Here is a 21,681-nt window from a genome sequence, read left to right on the forward strand (position 1 = left end):
GTGACCACTTTTTAACTGACTTCCATAACTTACTAAAAAGTTGTCAAAAAAGCCCAAAAGCGCCGTTTACGTCACGTATTCCTTCGTAAATTTTAGTGATTTTTCGGTATTTTCAAGTATTTTTGTAGTTTATACGTAATGTAATAATATTTCAGCATTAACTGTTTTTGTGAAATTGTTTGTGTTCTGGCCATCCGTATGGAGTTTGGACCATACGTATTTGTGTTAGTTATTGACATTTTCCAACATGCCTCGCTATGTTTGTTGTGTTCCTGGATGCCCAGTAGTAGCAAATGATGGTGAGTATGCTATGTATGTAAAAATAAAAATTACTCATAATAACTGTTATGATACTAGTTATGCTTAAGTTTAATTCATGTCAGTTTATTAAGGATTTAGAAAGGGAATGGGATGTGCGGATCAGGTTTTTTCTTTGCGGTGCATAGCCGAAAAGTGTTTGGCCAAAGGCATGTACATTACAGGTAGATTTTTTTTTGGGAGGTTAAATTTTTGTTATTTCTGACTCTACCTTAATTCCGGTGCTGCGGGAAGTGTACTCATGCTCCGTACTGCGACTATCACACGTTATTTTCTAACAAATTTACGTAAAAACGATCTTTACTGCAAGATCAAAATACGATACGAACTGACCTTTAACGACTGACAAATAGACACTTTTAAACAAAATAACGCGTCAGACATAATATTCTAATAAAATTAGTAACATTGCGTGCTAGAATATTGATATAGAAATTCGAAAAATACCCAAAACCGAATAGGAGCACCCCACTGTCCACGTGGTTTTGGTCTGCCCTACCCCTAGAGTGTTTTTTATACAGATTTTTTTTTGACAGAATTGTTTGACAGATTTAAAAAAAAGTGAAAATGGGTTGAGAATGAATAAGTTACTCGTCAAATATCTTCTCTATGATGATGATCAAGTATTACTTGCGTCTTCGCCCGAGGAGTTGCAGGAGATGGTAACTGATATGAGTGGAGCTTTTGTAAGAAAGGGAATAAAGATGAATGTAAAGAAGACGAAAATGATAGTGTTTGAAAGAGATGAGGCAGTGACAGACTGCAATATCGTGATTAGAGATGAACAAATTGAACAGGTGAATGAGTTTGTGTATCTGGGTTCAAAGTTTACAAGATATGGAAAGTGTGAGAATGATATTGAAGAAGAGTGAATGCAGGAAACAGGGTGAATGGAGCTTTGCACTCATTTATGAGCAGTCGGAGGGTGTCTAACAAGGCTCGTTTGCTTGTGCATAAGGGGGTGTTGGTTCCGACACTCATGTACGGAAGTGAAAGTTGGGTATGGCAGATGAAACATGAAAGCAGAATAAATGCACTTGAGATGAGAGCGTTAAGAAGTATGATAGAAGTTAAACTGAGTGACAGGATAAGAAATAGTGAGATCAGGAAATGTTGTGGTCTGAAAGAAGATGTAGTGACAAAAATTGAGAAAGGTGTGCTCAGATGGTTTGGTCATGTCGAGAGAATGAGTGAAGAACGATTGACGAAAAAAGTGTATAAGGCGAATGTGGATGGAAGGGTTGGAAGGGGTACCTAGGCGGACGTTCCGAGACCAAATAAGGGATGTCTTGAAAAAGACCAGGATAAGAGTATCCTAAACTGAAGAGCATGTATGAAGGGAATAATGAAAGTGGACGAAGCGAAAGAAGTATATAAGGATCGTAGCAAGTGGAAAGAAGTGGTCTATGCCTACCCCTACGGGAAAGAGGCGTGATTATATGTATGTATGTATGTAGTTTATTAAGGCATTAGGCTTATTTATCGTCACTGGTATACTCGTTACACTCGTTATTTAAAAGTCACAGTCTGTAACTGTCACGGTTTTATATACATGTCTTGCAACGGACCTCAATTTCAATAGTGAGAGATTGTAAGATGGTGTCATATCTTTTCGTTCGCGTCAAGGCCGCTGTACGTCACTGCTATCGATGGGTGCGGTCACGTAGTGCGATACGCAGTGTGTACTGCGCATGTTTCATTGTAATTGGTTATACCAAGTGACGTTTCATTGTAATTGGTTATACTGAGTGACGTTTCATTGTAATTGGTTATATTTTAAAACATAAATGCGTTATGTGTGTTAGGAAAAGAGACATAATGCTATTCTGTCTTTGGTGCACAGCACACATATCTATCTTCATGCCTCTGGCGGCCATAAATTGAAAAGAAAGTCGCAACCATTAATCTGACGTACCCCCCTACTGTTTTTGCAAGACTCATGTAGGAGACCGTTGTCATTGTGACTGGTTTAGGAAAATACCTGTGGCCAAAGCCTGTGAGTATTACAATCTGTGCCGAAGACTTAAGTATCTATTGGAATTTTTTGCAAGTATTAAAAATATTATCTCCATCTCGCTCGTGCTTAAGCGTTTACGTTAAGAGGATTCGAGATAAGCGTAGTATTTTAATACGTGAACATGCAGCGCCATCTAGTTTCCATTGTCATAGTTTTTAGAAAATATCATCTCCATCTCGTTCGTGCCCAAGAGTTTACGGCTTTACGCTAAGAGGAGGCGAGATAAAAGTAATATTTTTAATACGTGAGCATTCAGCGCCACGCCATCTTGTTCTCGTTCCTATAGTTTTTAGAAAATATGATCTCCATCTCGCTTGTACCTTAGCATTTATCCTAAGAGAAGGTGAGATAAACGTAGTATTTTTAGAATACCAATATCGAGTAGTTGAGACTTAGGAAACTAGTATTTTGTCACTGGTATTTATCGCTGATATTTTAAAGTAACAGTCACTGTGATAACTAGTATTGCCTTGTACCTAGTATGACACTACTTACTTACCTCATACTCTTTTAGGTTACCGTTATAAACACCTTCAAAACATCTATTTTTATATAGAGTATTAACATTTTGGCTCGGTTACCAATAGAGCAACATACTTTTTACAATATATCTTAATCTTAGGGGAATAAATATATAATAAATTATAAACACCTTCAAAACATCTATTTTTATATAGAGTATTAACATTTTGGCTCGGTTACCAATAGAGCAACAGACTTTTTACAATATATCTTAATCTTAGGGGAATCAGTTCAGCCTATCGCAGTCCACTGCTGGACATAGACCTTCCCAAATTCGCGCCAAAAATGGCGTGAACTCATATGTGTTGCCCATAGTTATCACGCTGGGCAGACGGGTAGGTGACCACAGGGCTGGCTTTGTCGTACCGAAGACGCTGATGCCTGTCTTTGGCCTGTGTATTTCAAAGCCAGCAGTTGGATGGTTGTCCCGCCATCGGTTGGTTTTTTAAGTTTCAAGATGGTAGTGGAAGTGTGTTATCCCTTAATCATCTCTTACGACGCCCACGGGAAGAGAGGGGGTGGCTTTCTTCTGTAATGCTGTAACCACACTGCATAGTCGAGAGCCTGAATAAATAAAAAAGCACTGTAAATACTGGCAAAACTCTATTAGGTTTTTAATTTTATATAATTCCTTAATCCATGTTCACTTTAGTTAATTTTTATTTCAGGGGTGCCTTTACATTACTTTCCGAATCCTGAAAAAGAGGCCGAGAGATTTCAGTCTTGGGTGAAGAAAATAGGGGGTGATATTAAAAGGCTGAACAGTGCCGTTATTTACAAAACTCGAAGAATTTGCCGTCGACACTTTCAGGAACAGTTCCTGTACCCAAAAAACAGACTTTGCAAGTTGGCTGTTCCAACCTTGCTGTTGTCGTCTGATGAACTGTCAGGTACTATATCCCAAGTAATTTTAGAAACACAAAATCTACATATAGTGGATTTCGTTTTGTGCGTTACGTAAACAGTATAATTTGGTCACATATTAATGTGGGTATTAACGAATGAAAAAAAATATAGATAGATATATTATCTTGCACACCACATAAGATAACACAGAGGTCATAACATAGTCTATAGAAATTCATCCAGCTGTGGAGGTTGTAAGCAAATATTTCACATGGATTGGAGTAAAATTTAATTCAAAATGGATTCCCGTGAATGTATCGTTGCGTTTTTGACGAAACGAATGAGAGAAAAAAGTTCGGAAAGTTCATCAAGTTCTGATCACATTCACAATTTGACATTGACAATTTTTTTTCAAATTTCCTCCACATTTTTATGAAAGCCAACTCTGACCCACCTATATTTTGTGGGCGAAGTGGGTGCGATGTGGTCACGAACAGTAACGTCATCAATGACTGTCAGTGACATTCTGATCACATTCACAATTTGACATTGACAGTTTTTTTCGAATTCCCGCCACATTTTGATGAAAGCCAACTCTGACCCACCTATATTTTGTGGGCGAAGTGGGTGCGATGTGGTCACGAACAGTGACGTTATCAATGACGTCGAGCGATCGCTCACGACGACCACGGGGCCTTAGGACTTAAGTGCAATGATAAAAAGGGCGTTGCAATTAGTCTTGGGCTTAATCGGACGTTGTCAGATGCGCGCTCTATTCGTACAATTCGAAAAATGTACCAGTACACCTTATTAGTACTTATGGTACCTGGCTACAAAACGGTGCACAGGTTGAAATACTTTTTTTTCATCATTTTGATTAATTTTTTGTGTCTTCTAGCACTATTTTTATACGATTGTAAAATAACAAACCTCATTATACACATTATTTGATTTCCATAAATATAACGTAAACAAATTCCTTTTACGTAAAAGTGTATTTAAAAAGTTTTTTAAATCACTAAAATTCTCAATTCTTTCTAACCTACGCTAAACAAAAACTATAACAAAAAAGAAATACTTTTACGTAAAATGAATTAGTTTACGTTATGTTCATAAAACTTTGCTTAAAAAGGGGACATTAACCCTTTCGGTTCGGCCTAGGGGTACAGTTCTTAGACTGAAACTTAAAATATGAATCTTCACGCGTTAGAACGTTGTAAAATACTTATACTGAAATAAGATTACTATAAAAACTATCTAGACTTTTTCTAATGGCTGAAATCTAGATTTTTAACCATGGGACAATACGTCCCATCAGTCTTGAAACCTATTGTATTTGAGTAGGTTTTACATACATTTTTTGGAAATATTATAAATTTAATTTTATAAATAAAACAATAATGCTATATTTACTATTTATTGAATGTTATCAAAAAACATCATGTTTGCTTAGTATTTTAAGGCAATAAAAAATTATATAAATTAAAAAAAACGAGAGCAGAGGGCAAAATACTTAGAGAAGAAATGGGCATCAAGAAAGGTGAAATGATGCAAAACAGTTTTTACATAAAAAGCTATTACACGCACTACATTTGGTGTAAGTGCGCGTGTCTTTTTTGTTTTTTGTGCATGAAATGCAACGTTTCCTATTATCGGTTTGGATGGGTAAATGGTTACCTACCACACCTCCAGTAGGTCGCATTGGATTCACAGGTCTTCTTTTGTTTCCCGTTATATCTTTTCCGTATTCTACCATATTCTCAGCCAAATCAATCATGAAATCTTTCATAGAGCATTTTAGATTTACCTTTTCTCTGTATATTACCCAAGAGTTTACTACTGCCATTTTCAAAAGCCTGTAGAATACTTTCTTCCACCATTTCGTCGATTTCCGTTCAAATCGTGACTCTCCACACATTCTGTCATTTCGGTCAACACCACCCATTGCACGTCTATAAAACGCGACCATTTCTGGTGCTGGTACTGGTATTGTGATACCATTCTTCAACTTTCGTTGAACTTCAGTTCTCGTGGCATCATGACAGTTACTCATAATCACAACATCTTTCGTATCTTGCCATCTAGCCGCAATAGTGCCATGACCGTTCTCAACAAATGCCATTTCACCTTGCTTGAATTTTTGTCCGGGACAGATCTTAGGCATATTTTTGCGAGATACATTACATGTACCCACACAAGCAAATTTAAAGGTGTTCATTAGTGTCACTGAAGTAAAAAATCTGTCAAAACAAAGTGTTGTATCTGGATTTTCTATGGTAGCACTTAGAGTGCGAATAACATTTTCTCCGAGTGTCATTTCTTGTGTTTGTCGTAACATAGTCGCATTTGAGTCTCTTCCAACATAAACGTTCATATCATAAGCATATCCCGTAGTAGCATCAGCTCGTACCCATATTTTTATTCCTCTATTAGTGGGTTTCATTGGCATATATTGCTTGAGAGACGATCGGCCTTTGAACTTTGTCATTGACTCATCAATGCTTTGTATGTAACTATCTTCTCTGTACTTTTTGAACGTTATTTTTAAACAATTCATTATGTCTTCTATATAATAAATTTTATTTATTACATTAGGAGGCTTTTCAGGATTGGTAAAATAAAGTTTTCCTAGCAAAAATTTGCACCTATCGCGACTAATAGCTGCTTTTATAACCGCATTACCAAGTGAAGGTTTAGTAGACCAATAATCTGAGAATGAAGGTAGTTGGTTATATCCCATAATTAGGGTGCAACCCAGAACTATCATTATTTCGCCTCCATCTGTAGCTGTCATATAGCTTCGTTTGCGAGCTCTAGCATCTCTATCTCCTACTTGTGATCTTGCTTTATCTATTCTTAAGTTAGTATTTTGGGCAATGTAGTTTATTAAACTTTTAGGGAAAAATTTCAAAAATATGTCAAGAGGCTTGGAATCACTCGAGAATAAATCTGAACTTCGGCAAACTCTTGGTAAACTCACGGATTTTCGCGGTGTAAAGGATTGTTCTACTGGGCCCCAAACAATATTAGTATTTGAAGTCGAAGGTCTTTGTAATACTTCGTACGAATCTTCTATTCCCACAACTTTATTAATAACTTCCATTTCTATCTGTTGATCTTCTTGCACTTCCCTATTTTCACTTTCTAGTTCAATATGATCCGTACTTGCACTAATCATCTCTTCATCTTCCTGCATTAGTGGGTCTTCTAGTTCAATCAAAACATCACCATCAATACTACTATCTGATTCATTTTCAAAGGTACGTCTATCATGTGAGTCTTGCGGTGGAACATATAAGTCATCACTACCAACAGATTCATCGAAAGAGGTCTCATCGTCATCATCATCGTCTAAGAATTTACTAATTTCATCTTCTCTCAGCGTTTTTTTTATAATTTTGCGTTTTGAAGACATTCTGAAACAAGTACACAATCATGCAAAAGCAGCGAAAAGCAGTATTAAGTAGTAAAAGAAAGCAATGAAAAGCATTATTTCCATATAAACTATAAATCAGCATAATGCAATGAAATCTCCTTTAATCTAAGGTTAAGTAAGTTTAAAAAAGACTGATGGGATCCAGTGTCCCAAAACCAAAATTGTTTATCAAAATCCCAATATTTTGCAAAGAAAATATCTTTAACATAAATTAGTTAGTTTACAGAACGTAATAAATAAAAAAACTTACCTGAAAACAGCTTTAAAACCACTTATATTTATTATCAAAAATGTAACGTCTTTTCCGTGACCTTTATAAATTACGACTGTCTAAAAAATAATGTTGCCAGATAAAAACTACCATTGTCAATATATAAAGTGAAGATCCATTCACGATATGGGATGTATAATCCCATTTATAAAATAAATTTAGAGTCTCAGTCCTCAGTTGCATATCCATGGGATGTTATGTCCCAACAGTCATCTGAAGTATGGGACATATACATACCAACAGGTCCGAAAGGGTTAAAACGCGAAATGAATAGAATGCGCTACGCGATGTAACTTCAACATTAATCGTTCGTTCGTACCGTTCTGCTGTATAGCTCTGTTTCATTTTAGAGCTAACGAACGCCGTTCGAATAACTTCATCTCGGACAGTCGGACAATCAGACAGTCGGACAGTGTGATACTCGGACCCATAGACGTACAATATAAACTCATCGGACCCCGGTGAACGTAGTTTGAGTAATAGAGATTATATAGTTGATAGTACTGTTACAGTTTACGATTACTCCGATTAGGTCCGAATAGCGATTGACGTTTGGTACTATTACATTTCGTACCTTACTAAGTAACGTAACCTTTTAGTACATCGTACATATGCTACCCAAGACTAGTTACAATCGTTGCGGTCGTTCAGTGGAACGTATCCAATTATAATATATATAATACAATATACCTACCTAATCCTATTGGGGATAAATTTTAAAACAACATTATACCTACCTAATCATTATTTTGTCAGTGTCAACTGTCAGATTCTGTTATACATTATTATTTATACACGTATTCAATTCAGTATTTATGATGTTTCGTGTGTTTTAAAAGTATTTGACATATATTAAATACAAAAAAAAAAAAATAATAATTAAGAAGCTGTGCTTTTGGCATTAATGTAAACTGATTCTGTTTTCATTATGTCCTTTACTGGGTTTAGTGAAGAAGATCTTAGGCGTATGAAATCTACAGAATCTAGCTCAAACAGCGGTAAATTTGATTCTCACGTTTAAATTTTATTAAACTTCCCATGCTTTTACCGTAACCTTTTTATTATAGAAAGACATACATGGTATGTTTTCCAAACTTATTGTTATAAATAGTTTTATTGTTGTATATTTATTTAAGAGGGAACCGGTACGCCAAGGTTATTAAAAGATCATCTTTATTTTTACACTTAAGTTTTTTTTTTTGTGTAGGGAATGTATGACGACGCGTTAGCTCAGCGGTCACAGTACTGACTGTTGCGCTGGCGGTCGCGGGTTCGATCCCCGCTCGCGACAGATATTTGTATTGGCCATATAGGTGTTTGTCGTGGTCTGAGCGTTTGTGCATGTGTATTGTGTGTGTTTCCAGACCCCCGATACGGGAGAAAATTCTACTGGGGGCCGTTGAGTGTGAAGCCTTTATTTATTTATTTATCTTGATTGATACCTAGTTATTATTACACTATGAAATAAAAAAAATAGGTACTAAATAATTCATTTCTTTGTATATTTATTATAACTATGATCAAAGTATGACATCAACTGCATAAAAGTTATAATTTATATTACTCATCCCTTTTAACCTATGATCATTTAAAGATGAAATAATAATGTATGACATGTGTTATACTGTAGTAGGATGCTACTGATAAGTGAAATTACATTTGAGTGTTGTTTAAAATCTAGTTTTAGATTTGTTATTTTTAAATCGCGTAAATCTATTCTGTATATTAGTAAAGTTAGTTAGAAACTTTATCACCAAAATAATCAAATAATCTAATTTATATCATAAAAATAACAATGTAAAATTGAAACAATATTATAAAAACATTGTCTTTCAGGTCCACAGATAACTACATCGAATGTTCGGAAGATAGACAAAATTGGTTCAAAATTAAAAAGACCATTACCACAATACAAATTACCTGTAGAAAAACTGCCTTACGATGAGTCTATAGATATTGCTTTTGACAAATGCAAACTCAGCCTCAAATTACCAGGAACTGATATACTGAGTGACAGTGAAACTGAGAATTCCATTGTAAATACAGATATCATGGATGAAAATGAGGAAAACGTTCCAGAAGTAATTAAAGAAGATATTTCCAATGTATCTAGTAGAAGAAATAGTTCCAATATTACACCGGATGTTGTAAGATGTATTGATAATTATACTGAAGATGAATTAGCGAGTCATAAAGTAAAGTTAGAAGAATTACAACTGAAACAGAAGTTAATGGAAGAACAGAACAAGAAAAGGAAAGAGATGCTCGCTAAAGCTTTAGCTGATAGGTATGGTATTTCATTTACTTGTATAATGTACAATATTTAGTTAGAAAAAGAATGAGTGTGCTTTAGACCACACAAGTTAAACTTAATATAACTCTCTCTTTCTATCTTCATTAACTTATATCTCCCTCTACGTCCGCTTGTCTCGCCCGATCATACTTTTCGTAAGGCGCTCGTCACACATTCACCAGCTTATTCCCCAAAGCGTGCATAAAGAAGTTTTACTTAAATAACAATTAATGAAATATTTAATATATATGTTCATTATAATCCATAGGTACAGTTTGAAATTACAAAAGAAGTTGGCAAGAGCAACCAATGTCTAGTTTATATATACATTTATTAGTTTTTGAAGTTTTTATTGAAATAATATATTTTTTTATAATGATAAAGTTATATAATTTAATGGAAAATTTATAATTTTGTTCTTTTAAACAAACCTGTTTCAGTAAAAAGTGTAACATATACAACAGTATTTTTGTTTTTAACATTTAACGGTATGACAAAAATCATAGTTGTTTTATCTGCACACCTGAAATTTAATGTAAAATGTCCATCCTAATATTAACTACTCTCTAGGTTTTATCTCAGTAACTATTCAAACTAAACTTATCAAAAATGTTTCAAGTATTTTTTATCATTTCTACTATCTTTCATTTCAAAAAATATAGCATTATCTCGCAGTGTTCTTAAATTTGTGGTGAAGTAGTGTAATAAAATATTTTGATGTTTTATTGTAATGCACAGGTTTGCTTATCTATTAACAAAACCAATATGGTAAATTTTGTTTTCTTTTATTTTATTAGAAGCTATCCCGACGTACATTTTCCTGTCTTACAAACTAAGGAATATGTGAAGTTTAAATAATTGTTGTTTTCAGAATTTTTTGTTTTTAAATTTTTGGAGTTTTTCTTTTTTTTTATTACATAAGAATCTTTTTAAAATATCTATGTATTAATACGTGAAGCAAAAACTGTGTACCCCTTTTTACGAAAATTACGCGGACGGGGGAGTATGAAATTTCGCACACTTATAGTTTATATAGAGAAGAAGTATGTACTAGATACTAATAATAAGTACTTGTATTTTTTTAATTATGTATAAAAAATACATTAAACCAATAAAAAAAAGATTTACACACACTAGCATTTATTATACACGCATATATACTCTTGTTTTTTTATTTTATTATAGAAGTATAATAGTCTTTGACAACAGAACCTTAATAATGTTCAAATTTATAATTTAAATTAGTTATGGTCGAATTTTGACCTCTGGGCGACCACTAGTTATTAAAATTAGGCAAATGGATCCCGCCATTTGTTCTAGTTTTGTGCTTATCAACATTTAGAGATTCATTTTTATTCATTTAAATTATCAAAATTATATGAAAAATGGTAGCAAACTCATGCGGTTCATAATTTTTTTTTCTTATATTTAGGAATCATTCATTAATAATTCAATTAAATTAAAAAATAAAATATTTCAGGACAAAACAAACAGAAGAAGAGGTTTTGAAATTGGAAAAAATAAAAAAGGAATTACAGATCTTAGATGGACAGTTTTCACAAGATGTTGCCGTTTTAAGAAAGAAAATAGACCAAGCGTGCATCAGTTACTCAGAAGCTGAGTAAGTAATGTTTAATATAATGTATAATAAACGATTTTTTTTCCTTGAGCTATTGAATTATATAGAATAGTGTTATATTCATATTGCCAACCGAGTTTATAATAAAAAAAAAAAAGTTGATTTATCAACACACCAGCTAGTGACAACTAGCGATATAAAGTATTTTATTTTAATTGAAATAAAAAAAACTATGCATTAATTTTTATTCAAAATAAATAGTATCAGCAATGATTTTAACATTAATATAAAAATAAAACAGATTTGTATCCAATTAACAATACAGAGCTAGAAAGTCAGATACATATACCAAGAAAATTATTAATAATTAAAATAACACAAAAAAATCTTTACTAAATATACACAATGATAACTTACAGGAAACATTATTTAAGAGTAGAAAAAGAATTCCTACAAGCTAAAATCAATTTACAAAAAGAAAAAGAAAAAAAGGAGCTCCTCACCGAACACTTATGTGCTTTGATAACTCACAACGAAACAAGAAAGGCTCAGAAGTTAGAAACGTTGATGCTCGAACTAGCCATGGATAAAAAAAATGCCATAAATAGCGTAACTACACCAATTAATGATTCTTCAATAATTATCGATGGTGTTGATCAAAAATCAGGAAAAATGGTAGAGATGTCTCAAACATAATTTTATAAATGATTTTAAACTTTCATGACCACTATAAACACTTTTGATTCTATGGAACTTACCGCGATTGTTATTATTAAGGTAAGTTCCGTAGAATCAAAAACATAATTTTGTAAGAAGGTTTAACATTCATTGTCATAACAACGAATTAACTTATTCCAAATATATAATGGTGCAATTTACATGTATGTGCCGTATTATAAGTACCTTAATGTTATTATTATTCAATATTACATGTAGTCGTGTTAAACATGACATCTTAGAAGACTAATAATTTTATTAATTACTAGATTAAGCGAAAATAAAACTATAAATATGATTTGTGAGAATGTTAAAAATAAATAAATGTTAAGTTAATTTTTTTTCAATTCATTATATACAACATAATGTTATATACATATAAGAAATTGTATTATATTATTGTAATAATTAAACTTTATGAGATTTAAGTAGTTTTCAGTGAAACATACAATTTATTATTTAAAAAAAAATACATGGGCATACTCATTAATATAACACATACAGGAAGTTCGAATCGCAACTGCGTTTCTTCGAATGGGTTCTGTAGGTGAATAGATCACGCTAGGATTTTTTTCATGTGGAACATTCGAAGGAACATAGGATTCGAACGCTCTATATATATATCTTGGTACCTATACTATTATAATAATAGGTTCTGCTTTAATAATAATAATACATAAAAATTGGTCTGCCATTTCGTGAACTTTACTTAGATATTTGTACTGAAAAATCCTATTATTACAGTTAAAATTATAATAAAACAATAAATATACTCTATTTTTGTATGTTACTTATTTCTAAAAATAGTTAACTTTAAGTAATAGTAATTATAATGATAGTAACATTTTCAATAAAATTAATTTACTATGGCCATATTTTATTTTTACTTACACTTATAACATTAAATAACAACTGATTTAATAAAAATTGAAAAGCATTGACAAATTCGGAGTATTTATAAATACTCTTTGAATGCTTTAAAAAGGTCTTCTACTACGCTTTGTAAGTACAATTTAGGTCAAATACATTCAAAATTGTAATACATGAATTGATTTTTTACATCACTAATAAATGCTACAATATATATATATATATATATATATATATATATATATATATATATATATATATAAAATAACATTTACAGAATGAACAAGGGAATGCATAAATAACTAAAGTAGCGGGACTTTCGTTTAAAAAATGTATGAATCAAGTGCTACCCTTCAAAAGTACGTTAAATTGAACAGTAAAAATTAATGATTTATCCATTTACTGCTAGTCTACATGTACACAAATACCTACATAAATAAATAATACCTTGATAACAACAGAAAAATATACTATAGGTACACGTACAAAAAATGCGTACGTACAAAGTACACATGTTAGAAGTAAAACCTATTTGGCAAACTAATTGAAAAAAAAAAAAACGAATTGAAAAAAAAACAAAAAGTCAACGTCACGCGGTGTTCCCAGGCGGTCAACCATCCAAGTACTGATACTGACCGCGCCCGACGCTGCTTAACTTCGGTGATCGAACGAGAACCGGTGTATTCAACGTGACGTTTAAAAATTCGCGCCATGACGCGTTTAATCCGTAAAAATTTTACCCCTCATGCACCTAATGAAGTTTCACTTCAAAAAAGAAGTTATTTTTTTTTGTATTACGATTGATAAAAAAATGTTACGATACAATCTACTAAGGTCGATTTTTCTCTATGAATCACTATGGCTCGGCTTAAAATTTTCATTACCTACTTTCGCTTAAAACAATGCAGCTACACTGAAATCACAATACTGTAACAAGAAATACTGATTAGTTTCTAGTCGAAGAATGTTCATCGACACTTAGTGAAGAACATTCTTCGTCCTGTATGCTATCCCCAGTTCCAATACGAATATTTCTTTTCGTTGTCTTTTAAGATCGATTTGATGTTTGCGTCAGCGTTTTGTAGTTGTTTCATTTTGTCTCTCTCCATCTTAATTAGTTCTAAGCCACGTTTCGCAGCGCAGTGGTAACGTTGACTGAGTGAGGCCTCTGAGCCCTTTATACGTGGAATATGACCAGTGTAACCCGCTATTGGAGGGAATTCTGGTGATATTGTGTTATCTGAAATATATTAAAAATAATACGATTAATTATTTGATTAGTTGGTCGCTAAAAGAAACAAAATCAAATTTCCAACCCTTGTAGCTTAACTACAAAAAATGAAGAGTTTCAATTTGAATGTATGTTTTTCATGTTTACTGGGTGTAAGTACTGATTTTGTGATGACTCTTTTTTAATCGAAAGCTAGTGCTTGTCATTTTTGGTCTCAGTTCAAATTTGATCGAGATCTAACGAGTTTTTTTTGAATTATCACTAATAATGCGTATTTTATTAACTATTTATTCGTGTACCTGTGTCGTATTTACTACTCGATCTAAATTGAAGTCGTTTTATTTTCGTTTGCGAGCAAACATTTTTACCTTTATATTTGTTAATCTCTATGAATCTGTTAAGATCTCGTCGAATCTCGTCTCTCGAATGCACGGTTTCCATTTTGGGAGCGCTTCTCGATCGAATGAAACTCCGGTTCAAGTCTGCTTTGCGTCGCATGTCGCGTTGGTTTTCGGTGAAGTCTGCCATGCAATCGTCTGCCGCTCGACCGTAAGATTTTCCATATCTGTTGGGGAGATATTTAAAAATACGTTTTCAATTTTTGTTTGTCTCCGTAATATTTTTTTTATCAGGCAAAGCGTTATGATAGAATAGTTAAATAGAACCTTTATTACTGTAATACAACATTATTCGAGCAAAAATATTGCGAAAATAAGCATGAGGTCGTTAACCTAATATCAATTTTTTTTTCTATGATTAAGTTGCCTTTTTATTTTTATATTACTTTTATCTAAATTATCTTAAATGACTTGACGATAAAAACGGGTCAAGTTCAAGAGGGGCTGGAACACGAGATTCCGTGTCGCTGCCTAATACCTACTTAGGTACGTTCTTTAAATTATTTTTAGTCTTTATGTAATCAAACAATTTGTAAATAATTTGTAATTTGCAAATAAGTGGTAGACGCTCAAATTTTCGCTTATATAGTAAAGCATTTGTTCAGCACTGTGCCATTAATATGTTGCTTCAATTATTATGAGTTTAGAGTTACAAAAGAAGTATCAAGTGATTATATACGTGAAATGCATTCCCGGTACGTATCCAGTGTAGCCAGTCATATAGGCAGGCTGTCTGTGCCTGCTGTATTCTCGATTAGGCGTGTCGCGTCGCGGCATATTGTCTAGTTCGTAGTTGTCGCCAGGACGATATTGCATAGGCTTACTAGAACAAAAAAATTGCTCGAGTTATTTAAATAATTTTACATCTAGTTACAGTATAAGTGAATAAAATATTCATTAATAGGTACTGTTAAAAATTAAATAAATTTTAATTTAAATGATAACAAAGTTGGTCGCGAGATTCGAGTACACGTATTTACTTATTTTGAAAATTATGAAATTTTTAAGATAAGATTAAGTTATATGAATTACGTATTTATCTACGTAGGTAAATTTCGCGACAAGCTTTGATATCATATAAATTGTGTAATGAAGTTATATGTTGATAGTAAAAGTTTTAAAGAAAATGTTTATTTGCCATATTGGATTTAGAATAACATCAGTTTATTCATCGAGTCACTACGCAAGCCCTTACATTTGATCATATTGTAGGACAGCTATTGGCTACAAAGCAGAGTTACTTTATTTTTAGAGTTACTGTCAGCAAGCACTTTCATTTGATACCTACATTGTAGGGATGTATAAAAAAACTTAGCCGCCATCTTTAGAAATCCGCTATATTGGATTTAGAACAACATCATTTTATTTTTCGAATTACTATTTGGTAACCAGTATGTATTGTAGGATTGCATTAAAAGTAACTAGTCCACCATCTTTAAAATTCCGCCGTATTGGATTCAGAGTGACATCACTTCATGTTTTGAGCTCAGCAAGTATATTCATTTGCGACTCATATTGTAGCAGATTATGAGTGCATTGAATATAACTACTTCGGTATCTTGGGCATGGACGCCATGTTGGATTTAGAATGTCGTTAAATAACTAAACATAAATTGTCACCTCAAATAAACGTGTATACAAAATTTCAGCTAAATCCGTTAAAGATATAGGCTTCAAAATTGAGTTGCTAGATTCCACATTAACAACATTAAGTTAATAAAAGCTTAGTAAGTTAAATAAAAGCTTTTAAAAATACTAAACCTTAACAGTTAAAGGTAACTATACGATTTTAATAAACCGTTTTGAGTCGTTACAAAGCTCATATAATTTTTGCGTAGCACTTTCGTAGACCATAAATTGTCTACTTACAGTTTGTAATACAGTCATAAATTATTATAAGATACATATTTTAAGGCAATGATTTTGATTGTTATTTTGACAACAATAATTTGTACTTCAAACAATAAAGTTTTTTTTTTAATAATAATTTAACCTTTTTTATTTAAAAATATTCCTTGAACTTTACTATCCTAGTGAGACTGGTTGAGGAAAATTGAACAATTCTTAAACAAGGCTTTTTTATTTTAAACTTATTTTATACTTTTATTTTATACTTATTTAGCTTTTTTATTATTAACTGGATCATGTCATAAGCTTTAATATTTTCTAGCTACAAATATTTAAATAAATCTCGTTGACTTCAATCCATGGATTTTAACTCCACTGAGGAATTACTTGAACATGAACATCTAAACAAATAAATAAAATTGGAGTGTCTGTTTGTAATAATAAAATAACCGCTTTTAATGAAATTCATATGTGTACACGGTACACGTACACGATACCTATTATACCAAAATAACATTTTTTATATTTTTTTTCTGTTGTCTGTCTGTCTGTTTATTCCGGCTAATCTCTGAAACGGCTGGACCGGTTTTGACGGGACTTTCACTGGCAGACAGATGATGTAATAAGGAGTAAATTAGGCTACTTTCATTTTAATTTTTTTATAACTCTGTGAACTGAACAATAATTCGCGGGTAAATAGTCGCGGGCACAGCTAGTTATAAGTATGATCATCTTTAAATCGTATAAGTCTATATATTAGATATATAATATTCTACATTCTGCCACATTATAAAAGTACGTAACAACTATTTTATGTTTAATGTTATTATATTTCTTACTTAAACAATCCTTTGGAACGTATTTCTTTGAGAATCTGTCGCGTGTTGTCGCCGTAGCACTTTCCGTAGCGAAACTTCAGCAGGGGACAATGACCTGTGTATCTGGAAAGAAATTATTTAAAATAAATATTATGGAAAAAGTTGTTATTTTCACGTTTCTTTGTTTACATTTTAAAACTGAAACTAAAAATATTTCGAACTCTGTATGCTAATTTTAAAATAATTTTTAACAAATAAATCAACTATGGAGTATATTAACAAATAAGTTACTTTATTTGTTGTTTTATGGAATACTCAGAAATTTATTTAATATCTTAATCAGAACGGGCATTACCATTCTTTGTATGAGAATAAGAGCAAGTATAAAAAACAGTAAATCAAAGTCTGTCCCGATGACGAGAAATTATAAATATGATTTTGTCGTGAGTTATTTGTGTACCTACTGATAGAAATGAAATATTTATAAATATATGTTCTAATATCATAGATATTTTCATAAAAGTATGTTAAGTATTATATTGAAACGGTTATATAAGTTGATTTCATGTCGTGCGAAAATGAATTTCTAAAGTTATCGATAAAGCCATCAACCCAGAAAATATCAGACGCTTGCAATTTCAAATATAACGAAATAAATTTTATTTTGGAAATGGATCTGGCGTTAGCGTTCAATTTCGTAAATCTTATCTAAAATTGCGATATTCGATACTTTAAAACAGGTTCTATACCTTGGTTGAAAATAATTGAGATTTCGTGACAGTATCCAACTGATACGAAATTAGATCAATACCACTTTAATAACAAGACATTGAGGTAATTAATTACCCTTTTTTAAAATCAAGTGTCATCAACTAAGTACAAATTAAAACAATTGTATTTCAGTTGATGAATAAAAAATATTTTACGAACGAATGAAAATTTGAGTAAGTTTTATGATTATAGGGCTTCGCAGTTTCACTCAAATAATTCATTCCGTGGGAATGTCGACATAAAAAGTAGCCCATGTGTCTGTGGTACTCTGGATCTCCTATTATCTGTATACGAAGTTTCATTTTAATCATTTCATTACTTTGTACATGAAAGCGAAACGCGTATATTAGGTTCTTCATACATTCTTCCGTCTATACAATAGTGAACTAACGGTAGAAATTGAAAATCACTCAACTCACTTCAGCCTATCGCAGTCCACTGCTGGACATTAATGACGTGAACTCATGTGTTTTGCTCATAGTCACCACGCTGGGCAGGCGGGTTGGCGACCGCAGGGCTGACTTTGTCGCACCGAAGACGCTGCTGCCCATCCTCGATCAGTGTATTTCAAAGCCAGCAGTTGGATGGTTATCCCGCCATCGGTCGGCTTTATAAGTTCCAAGGTGGTAGTGGAACTATGTTATCCCTTTGTCGCCTCTTACGACACCCACGGTAAGAGAGGGGGTGGCTATATTCTATAGTGCCATAGCCACACAGCAAAGAAAAAATTGAAAATATTTATAAGGTACTTTTATGTAACAAGGTACAATTGTTTGCATCTTTTTTTTATTTAACGAGTTCGTAAGCGAGTGGTCCCAACACATAGGTACATTTTTGTAGACGTATTATTTGTTATTATATGTTGTGTATATGTCTGGCGAGAACTTGGGGAGGCCTATATCCAGCAGTGGACTGCGATAGGCTGAAATCATGATGATGATGAATTATTTGTTATTTTCGCTAGTTTTTGGCTGATTTTAATAAGCTTTTTTCTTTAACTTCAGCTAATTTTTGTTGAATTGATTCATTAAAGTTATAATTGTTTTTAATGAATAGTTTACTGTATTATTTATACTTTTATTTGTAATTTACAATTTAAAATCAGGGTTTATTTTTCAATTTACTCGAGGAATTTATGTCGGGAATAATGATAATATATAAGGTTATTTAAAAAAAAAGAAAGAAAATATAGCAATACTAAATATTTCAAAAATTTAATGTTTTATTACATAAAATTTTATAAAATAAAACTTAAGCAGCTTATGTACTACGGACAATCTTCATAAGCAAAGCAATATCCCGAAGCCAAGTGCAATACAAAGGGGAAATCGCAATCACAGCGCGACCAATCGCAAATGACGCCCATAGACACTGCGACAGGTTCGTCGCAAGTCCTCTGCGATGGTGTCGGACGACATTCGCTGTTTACTCTGTGCATGTTTTCTGGGCACATTTCTACACCTGAATATAAACAAAAAGTAAAGTAAAAGATCCTTTTATTTCTTATAAATGAAAAGTAATAGCAGATAATTGACTATATCTATACAAATTGACTATATAGCTACATAATTCAGAATATTGAAATTACTCTATGTACAAAGCTGTGGTTTTGAATGTTCTTATTAAAATCACATTATCTCCTCCACTTTGGTGGTCTGGAAGAGATCGTTCCTTAGTGATAAACCGCCTATTGTACATTTTTTAACCGACTTCCAAAAAAGGAGGAGGTTCTCAATTCGACTGTATTTTTTTTTTTTATGTATGTTACATCAGAACTTTTGACTGGGTGGACCGATTTCGACAAATTTTCTTTTAATCGAAAGGTGGTGTGTGCCAATTGGTCCCATTTAAATTTATTTGGATCTGATGATGGAATCCCAGAGAAATCGAGGGAACTTCTTGAAAATCCGCAATAACTTTTTACTGGGTGTACCGATTTTAATAATTTTTAATTTAATCGAAAGCTGATGTTTGTCATGTGGTCACATATAAATTTTATTGAGATCTGATTACTACTTTTTGAGTAATCTTTGATAACGCGCAGTTACTTGAATATTTTTTCGTCGATCTACGTTGTATTACTCGTCGATGTAATTGAAGTCGGTTTTTTTTTTCGTTTGCGAGCAAACACAATTATATTTTGTTGTATAATTAATTGTACGCTTCGTGTTAAAATCTCTACATATAAATAAAAAATTGAAGTGTCTGTCTGTAATTTCAAAATAACTTTTTTGTTCAAGAGTATAATTATCAATACGAAACAATAGATTAAAAAAAATTCTATCTGTCTGTCTGACTATCTTTCTGTTTGTCCGGGCTAATCTTCGGTACGGCTGAATCAATTTTTATGGATCTTACACTGGAAGATATAGGAGGTTGTAGTCTTGTGGAGCAACATATAGGCTAAATAAAAACAACAAAAATCCCAAAATAATATATAGGAGGTCACGTAGCAACATATGATTACTATCACATAATCGCACGGAATCAGGATCACACGGCACACCGTTAAAACAATGATGAGTTTCTAGATACTCCACGCGAACGAAGTCGCGGGTAAAGTTAGTTAATTATAAATGAAATAAACTGTAAAACGACTATTTTAATATCTTACTTCGATGTTCTTATTAACGTTGTTGTATATTGTACAATGGTTTGTTGTATGTTAGTAAGTGGTTATCATGTCCTTCTAAAACAATCACTCAACAACTTAATAGTATTTGATAATTACAAAAGTAAAATTAGTTTAGCATTATGGCCTCTAAAGTTTTCCTATTGACTAACAGTTTAATTAAGTTCTTAAATTGCAATGAACTATAGTTCGGATTTTATTACGTTTTACAACTAATAAATAATTAAAAGTTGTATTTAACGCAACCGCTAAACTTTTAACAATTTTTTCTTGGACGTATTTAATTCACGTGGGCGTGTAGCGTTAACAAGGTTTTTTAACTTGACTGAAATTAAAACTTTGAAAACTATTGCAAAAATAAAGCTAATTACTTTTAGGATTAGATTATTATCTTAATACTCATTGTTGTTATAGTAGGTAGGTATACTTTGTATACGAACAAAAATGTTATATTATTTTAATTTAAAATACTCACAAGTGTTATTAAATGTTAGGCATCCAGGGCTGCCGACTTTAGCATAATATAAAGCATGAATAACTTTCAATAGGAAAAATATCACCAAAAGTAACTTCATCGTGTATCTATCGCGGTGACTTCTTTCTTGTAATTGCCTTTTAGACTGCCATTTGTATGACAAAGTTTATAAAACAGGAAAGAATATTGATCACCTATAATTCCATGAATTGTTTCAGCATTGTACACACGTAATAATACATAACATAGCATATTATAGTTCAGTTAAATTACATAAAATTTGCTAGGTTTTAATTAATTTGTCAAGAGTCTGCGTCGGTATGAGTGCTGCTAAAGTTGTAAATCTGCATCAAAATACACTTCACGCTTTCGAAAATTTTCTACCAAAAAGGTATAATGATTTTTAAATTAAAAAGGAATTTAAAAAGCGACACAATCCTGCAAATTGAAATTAGAAATCAATATGCGCAAGATATGACTTTCACTTTTTTGTCGAATTCTGTACTTAAAGCAAAGCGTGCGTTATAAGTATTTATCTATACTCGTATATGAAAAGTAAATATTAGGTAATCCTTTGTTTCAATAATGACCATAATTATAGTGATAATTATATTATAATTTTGTGAAAAGATGAACTAT

At 32.3% G+C, this 21,681-nt stretch overlaps 2 protein-coding genes across 4 annotated transcripts in view; one reads left to right on the forward strand and one right to left on the reverse strand.

The window, feature by feature from the left end:
• Window positions 1-217: 217 nt before the first annotated feature.
• LOC123659618 (RAB6-interacting golgin-like) lies at window positions 218-12,315 on the forward strand. Of its 2 annotated transcripts, XM_045594820.1 has the most exons (5): window positions 218-299; window positions 3,526-3,747; window positions 9,247-9,697; window positions 11,184-11,324; window positions 11,702-12,315. In XM_045594820.1, the coding sequence occupies exons 1-5, from the start codon at window positions 248-250 to the stop codon at window positions 11,976-11,978; spliced, it is 1,143 nt and encodes a 380-aa protein (XP_045450776.1). In that variant the 5' UTR covers window positions 218-247; the 3' UTR covers window positions 11,979-12,315. The 2 variants fall into 2 exon arrangements, with proteins under 2 accessions (XP_045450776.1, XP_045450777.1); XM_045594821.1 differs by lacking the exons at window positions 218-299; window positions 3,526-3,747 and adding an exon at window positions 8,157-8,408.
• A 1,561-nt stretch (window positions 12,316-13,876) lies between these two features.
• LOC123659622 (protein FAM166B-like) overlaps window positions 13,877-21,681 on the reverse strand; it is a 39,901-nt gene continuing 32,096 nt past the window's right edge. Inside the window, exons 2-5 of one of the 2 annotated variants that reach the window (XM_045594824.1) lie at window positions 17,186-17,287; window positions 15,178-15,321; window positions 14,469-14,665; window positions 13,877-14,109 (exon numbers count right to left, since the gene is read on the reverse strand). In XM_045594824.1, the coding sequence (XP_045450780.1) occupies window positions 13,877-14,109; window positions 14,469-14,665; window positions 15,178-15,321; window positions 17,186-17,287 (676 nt within the window). Of the gene's footprint in view, window positions 14,110-14,468; window positions 14,666-15,177; window positions 15,322-17,185; window positions 17,288-19,137; window positions 19,397-21,681 lie in introns of those variants that run through there. The other variant, XR_006744044.1, reaches the window with a different exon arrangement.

Source organism: Melitaea cinxia, chromosome 14 (genome assembly GCF_905220565.1).
Source record: "Melitaea cinxia chromosome 14, ilMelCinx1.1, whole genome shotgun sequence".
NCBI lineage: Eukaryota > Metazoa > Arthropoda > Insecta > Lepidoptera > Nymphalidae > Melitaea > Melitaea cinxia.

Bases quoted from the DNA above. Each gene is read 5' to 3' on its own strand.
- LOC123659618 (XM_045594820.1), top strand. From the start codon at position 248: ATGCCTCGCTATGTTTGTTGTGTTCCTGGATGCCCAGTAGTAGCAAAT. The intron at 300-3,525 runs GTGAGTATGCTA...TTTTTATTTCAG, and splicing joins CCCAGTAGTAGCAAATGATG to GGGTGCCTTTACATTACTTT. The intron at 11,325-11,701 runs GTAAGTAATGTT...GATAACTTACAG, and splicing joins ATCAGTTACTCAGAAGCTGA to GAAACATTATTTAAGAGTAG.